A 6,138-nucleotide genomic window follows, 5' to 3' on the forward strand; every position below is an offset into this window, starting at 1 on the left:
GTGGGAATGTCGGAGAGCTTGGCTAAAGGTCCCGCCTTAGCGGCCTCGACTACTCGAAGTTATTCGCAGTAGCCGGAGATATTGTCACATAGATAAATTATAGAGATACGGTTTTCATGTTTTGAAAACCGGATTTCAAGTCTAATATTGGAGCAGAGGACTGCTTTTCCTTCCGCGTAATGCGCCTGACGCCCGGGCTATAGCTCCGAAGAACCTCCCATAACACTCCACCCATGTATTCAATGCTTCTAGAAAGCATTGAATAGCATCCTCCTTTCCTTGAATATCCATATCACTATAACTCGCAGCATTTCCTTTCGGTCAACACGCTCATCGGCCACCTCTCTGTCCTCTAGCCCTGTTCACTGTCGCCCTCCCTCTCGCTAAACCCACACCTCTGCCTCTCGTGCCTCTTGATCTGAACATAGGCGCGTTCCTGTAACCTAAGTCAGCTTTGTTTGTCCGGAGTCACCACCATTCCTGCCAATAACGAATATCTCGTGCTCGGAGGGCATACCGTAGCATATCCGGTACAATAAAGAAGCGCACGTGGGATCCGCGAATATAGACTTGATCGAGATGCGATACACGGCCATCGCGCGCCGTCACGGTAATATCTTTGAGCTGAACATTCATATTGTCTTCGGCTGTGTGAAGAATGTTAGATTTGTGTCTTAATTTAGGAAGACGGCCGGGCGCACCTTCTAATAGTTTGCCACGGTAAACCTGACCAGATGTAATTTCGAGAGTAATTACATGGCCCTAAGCGCGACACATTAGTATAAGGAGGCTGCCTGGAAGATTTAATAAGCCCACGCACAGTTGCCTCATTCAACAGCTTAATCGGGATGCCGATTGTGCTGGTCATTTCGGTCAGGATGCTGTCGCGTAGCCCAAATAGACAATCGAAAGAAGCTCCAAGAAATCAGCTGCGTAGTGGTGGGGGCGGGGGAGTATAGGAATGCGGTTTGCAATTTCGTCGATGTTGTTCGAAGAAGCTCCGCTAGCGCCGAAAGTCCGCCGCCAAGTCTTGTCTTATTCTCACCCTGATTACTACACCATCAACAGACACTTCCCCTATGAATATCTCTGGGACTCTTAACGTCTTTAGACTTATCAGAGATCCGACTCTGTGTCTACCACATCACACTGTATCAACATTCAATCATTTGCCTGTACCACTATCCAAAGCATTCGCTACTCGTGATGGAGAGAAAGGGGTAGATATTAGAGCGGTAGTGTTGGACAAAGATAATTGCTTTGCGGTACCTCATAAAAATGAGGTCTATATGCCATACAATGTACTAAATAGTTTTTGTCCAAATCGAATCCGTCTTCTTTTCAAGCCTTGCGTCATTTTTCAACACAGTTCATGCTGTACTGTCATTGGAGGCTTATTTCTTGTTATTCAATTCCTTTTCTATGACAGTCGAAAGCAAGAGGTCACTTCCGCTAATAGCACCTTTGAAGGACAAATTCCAAGAGCTGCGCAAAGCCTACCCAGGCTCACGGCTGCTCATTGTGTCCAATACGGCCGGCACACTCTCTGATGGTGGCTTCGCGGAAGCAGAAGTCCTCGAGCGTAATACAGGTGTAAAGGTACTTCGTCACGATACCAAGGTATGCCCCTGCCTCTTGATATCTTGTCATTTGCTCAGATAGCAAACTGAAGAATACAAGAAACCTGGGTGCAGAAAAGAAGTGTTGGATTATTTCCGTAACGCGCCGGACTCCAACGTAACATCTTCCTCACAAATCGCCGTAGTCGGGGACAGGCTATTTACGGATGTCATGATGGCAAATCTGATGGGGAGTTACGGTGTCTGGGTAAAAGATGGAGTGGTAGAAGAAAAGAATCTGGTGAGTACGTCAATCTCTTTTGTCTTCTAAGTATTGATCAATTATTAATGAATCCTGCAGTTTGCGCGTATGGAGCATAGGCTTGCAGATTTTTTGCTCCGGAAAGGTTACTACCCTCCCGATCCAAGCAGTAGCTTTGAATAGTATAATCCTTAATGCCTTAAGCTTTTTTTTTTTTGAAAAGCCTCTAATTCACATGCACCCTCAGAATTTGGAAACCCCGGGGATTGGTGGCTACTCTAAATCGAGTTTCATGATCTAACACCAGAGTTCGTCTTTCTAAAGAAATTCCAGAATATGTACAGGAGTCGGGGAATTCTAGCTGCTCACTGCCCACCAGCCAATATCTATATAATCAAGTGCGTGAGTGCCCGAGTTGCGGCATCAAAGTTACGACGGAAGCATCTATCCATCCTAACAACGCGCTATATACACCATACCCCTCTCATCTAGGTTCGATAAGGAAAGCAATTAAAGATGCCAGGCCGAAAATGATCTTCACATAACATAGAATCACTATCTTAATCTCTGTTGAAGCACCAAGAAGAATCCAAGTAACAAAGAGGGCCATCTGTGGAGCCATCAAGACGAAATCAACGTTGCAGAATATCATTCCGCCGAACCAAACGTGTAGGAAAAATATGGAGGTCTGGGCGAGCGCGAGACAGCAGAGCAGAGCGATTGTTGTAATTGCTGTGCAGAAACTGCAATAATCAACTACCGTACTTAGTTATAATATTGTAGTTCGAAGTCTCTGCGCTTAATGGATTTGCATCTTTTTGGTTCTACACTTCGAGATCGCCGTCTCTTTGTGATGTAGTTGCAGAGTACTGCATTGTAGAAGATGATGTTTCGAGTCGAGCCATTTTGAGCTTACCAAATCTTTGTACACGCTGAGAGGTGGAAGATGGCGAAAGACGAAGCTATCCCTTCCAACGTCAGCGTCCTACGAGAGTAGTCCGTGCGCGAACACCAGAATCAAAATGGTCACGGAGCCTTGATCCCATTGATTCTATTGGCTAGCTCTTATCGATAACCGTAGGACGCATTTTGACGTTGGAAAAGGATAAGTACCGCAGTATTTGAACGATACGTTCGCTTCTGAAGTTTAATTCGTTTATGATTTGCACAATAGCATGTCCACAGTACCTGCCAGTAACCTCTGAACTATTTTATAAATTTTGAGTTTAAGTGATTTCTTGCGTGCCTGTTGCCCCAACGGCTTTGAACCCAAAGCCTACCCAAATTCTAGGCAGACTAGGATGCAGGTGCAACGGTTACTTTCGGCCTGGTGTCGATCACTAGTCGCTTTGGAAAAAGACGATCAAATGTCAGAAACCATGATTAACGACAAAAATTTACCGAATCCTCACTTGTTTGAACCCTTTTTCCATGATACCACCTATCCTCCATGCTAAAATATCGCCGTCGCCTATTTTTGAAGCTATTTAAAGCCTATGTTATTTCCTATTTCAGTTAGCGCTTAACGCATAGGATGAGAGCCAAAGCCCTTAAGAATACTATAAAGAATACTTCTAAAGCACATAAAGAAGTAGACCTTACTATTAAACCTATACTATTTTTTTTAACACTTAATATTTTAAGCTGTATCCTTTCCTATAATATTATACGACATCCTCCTAAAAAATACTCTCTCTAGTTTGTTACTTATAGCTAGAATTAAAAGTACCTCTCTTATAAAGAGTAAAAGCTATAGCTAGCGCTTTATTTACTGTTCTTAAGACCACCACTAAAGTGGAGAATCTTTAATTTTGTATCGTACTTTAAAGTAGTAGTTATCGTACTTATCTTAGCTTACTAGTTAAGTAACCTTTTTATTTAGCTTATTTATAATTAAATTATACTTGTTAAGTTCCTTATACTTATTGTAAGGCATATTGCTAGGGTGTACGGTAAGGAGCAGGTAAGCCGAGCATGAGTTACAAGGAGAGTCGATGGAAGAGGACGATATGGTAATGAGGGTAGGCAATAGCCTAGGTACAGAGACGAACCGATGAGGAGGGAAAGGGCTGTAAGCCCGAGGTTCTTATAAGGAGGTGCCAAGCCTAGCCTTCGGCTAGGCCTTGGCTACCCCTAAGCGGCCCTCGGGCTATGCACCTAAGTAAGGGTCAAAATAACCCTTACACCTATCTTATAGCAGCTTATTATATAATATTACTTAAAGAGAGGTAATGGGCTTTTTTAATTCTTGGTATATTTCCTAGAGCCGTTACTAGACCTTTAAAAGTATTGTTTTCTACTACTTCTTCTTCTAAAATGTTTTAATATACTTTATATACTGATTTGGGTAAAGAATAAATATAGAGGCGTAAAGAGGTGAGTTATATATTCTTTAGTAGTACTTATTAAACTTCGCCTATATATTCTTTACTTAAAGTAAGAGAGCTTTATTTAATTTAAAGAGTGCCTATTATATAATAAGTATTATAAAATCCCATTATATCTCTAATATTATACGGTAAAATAGCTTTAGAAAGATAAAATTATATAAAGAGCTTCTAGTCTCGTGGAGAGATATAATCCTTCTTAAGTATATTATAGTTGCTCTTAATATAGTTATTAATTCCTAACTTATACTTAAGACGCTTAGTATTTAATACCAGCTATTCTATCTTATATAATTATTAAGTAAAACTCATCTTCTAACTAAAGGTTTAAACTTCTTTATACGACTTACTAATGTATAAAAGTATACTATAGTATTATTGTTCGGATCACGGTAGGGGGGGTTTTTGGTCTCAATTGATTTCTTGCTCTCTCCTCTCTCCTTCTACAGGTGGAATTTGATGGATCTCCTGAGCTCGCTTAGCTCACGTGGTTAACCTAATTGGTTACAAGCAACCGTGTCTACTATATTACAGAACCTTATTTAGACAATTATAAAGCTTACTAAGTAGGCCTATTATTTAGAAAGTGTAACGTTTCCCGCCCCAACGTCGCCATTCGGCCAAAAAGACACGGAGTGCTTGCGATATTGATCGCAAGCGCGGCGGGATCTAATATATGTACTCTTACAGAAAGCCTATTTTTATTTAATCTTTTTCTTATAAATTTACTCCTTTTCGCTTATATTATTCCTTTTATATAACTTAATAGCCTTAAGTTTAAGAGTATTTTTAAAGACGAAGGCCTAGATAGTAAGATTAATAGTATACCCCTAGTAGTGGATATGTTATTAAATAGGATCCTAGTGTAAGGTATATGGCCTAGGTATACGGTAAGGAGTAGGTAAGTTAAGCATAAGTTATAGGAGAGTTGATAGAAGAGGACGATATAGTAAAGAGTAGGTATAGTAATAACCTTATATAGAGACGAACTAATAAGGAGGAAAAGGGCTGCAAGCCTAAGGTATAAGGAGGTGCCAAGCCTAGCCTTCGGCTAGGCCTTTGCTACCCCTAAGCGGCCCTCGGGCAATATACCTAAGTAAGGGATAAAATATCCCTTATACTTAGGTAATATCCTTATTATCGGCAAGATACTTATAGATTATATAATAGAGTTATTAGTAATAACAGCTCTAAGCTATTAGGGAATCTTATACTTCTATAGTATTAGAAGGAAAGTAATTTATTACTCTTCTTTACTATAAGTATTTACTATATAAAGAGTAAGAAGAGCTTTTATCCGCTTTTTTTAACTATTAATAAAGTAGGTGCAAATTTTAAGGAGAAGGTCGTTATTTAAAGAGGTCTAGATGTTAATAGAGAGATAAATATATATTAATATAAACTAAACACGTTTTTGTATAATATCTTTTTATAACTAGAATAACTAATTAATTATTTAGCTAACTTCTAAATAAGTTATTATAAGATATTTATCTAATACCTAGTTAAAAGCCTAGTAGAAAATATAAAACTTTAGCTACTTAATAGTCCGGAATAGAAGACTTCGTATAATAATTAAATTTATAAAATCTTAGTTAATAACTTCCTTATTAAGGACCTTCTTTAGTATATAGAAATTAAAGTCATTAATTTTATTTTTGGCTGCTGCTTACTTATAGGGCTCCTTTAACTTCTAACTTATTAATACTTTTATATAACTTTATATTGTTTTAATAATAATTCTATACTTTAACTTTAGGTAGTTTTAAAGGTTAGTTATTAGTATTACACTATATATACAGTATTTATAGTAGATATATTAGCTCTCCTTTATCTAGTTTATAAGAGTGCTTATAGATTAGCGATCTTTTTTTAACTAGCTTGTTATAAGAGTATATATATTAGATCCTATAAGAGTCGCGATAGATCC

The 6,138-nt window shown here is 38.8% G+C and overlaps 2 protein-coding genes across 2 annotated transcripts; one reads left to right on the plus strand and one right to left on the minus strand.

Moving 5' to 3' along the window:
- Positions 1-9: 9 nt before the first annotated feature.
- Positions 10-995, minus strand: K441DRAFT_661951 (Sm-like ribonucleoprotein). Its single transcript, XM_067648970.1, has 4 exons — positions 821-995; positions 702-762; positions 518-647; positions 10-436 (listed from the first exon to the last, which is right to left on the minus strand). The coding sequence occupies exons 1-4, from the start codon at positions 866-868 to the stop codon at positions 331-333; spliced, it is 345 nt and encodes a 114-aa protein (XP_067502685.1). The 5' UTR covers positions 869-995; the 3' UTR covers positions 10-330.
- Positions 996-1,079: 84 nt separating this feature from the next.
- Positions 1,080-2,004, plus strand: K441DRAFT_687947 (HAD-superfamily phosphatase; the record flags this gene model as incomplete). Its single annotated transcript, XM_067652140.1, has 4 exons — positions 1,080-1,301; positions 1,471-1,620; positions 1,681-1,860; positions 1,921-2,004. The coding sequence occupies 4 exons, from the start codon at positions 1,080-1,082 to the stop codon at positions 2,002-2,004; spliced, it is 636 nt and encodes a 211-aa protein (XP_067502686.1).
- Positions 2,005-6,138: the final 4,134 nt, after the last annotated feature.

This window comes from Cenococcum geophilum, assembly GCF_001692895.1.
Source record: "Cenococcum geophilum 1.58 unplaced genomic scaffold K441scaffold_28, whole genome shotgun sequence".
NCBI lineage: Eukaryota > Fungi > Ascomycota > Dothideomycetes > Gloniales > Gloniaceae > Cenococcum > Cenococcum geophilum.

Coding starts and splice junctions, on each gene's coding strand:
- K441DRAFT_661951 (XM_067648970.1), bottom strand. CDS start 868: ATGACCAGCACAATCGGCATCCCGATTAAGCTGTTGAATGAGGCAACT. Junction 648..701: donor CCGTGGCAAACTATTAGAAG/GTGCGCCCGGCC, acceptor TTCTTCACACAG/CCGAAGACAATATGAATGTT. Junction 437..517: donor ATTGTACCGGATATGCTACG/GTATGCCCTCCG, acceptor CTTAGGTTACAG/GAACGCGCCTATGTTCAGAT.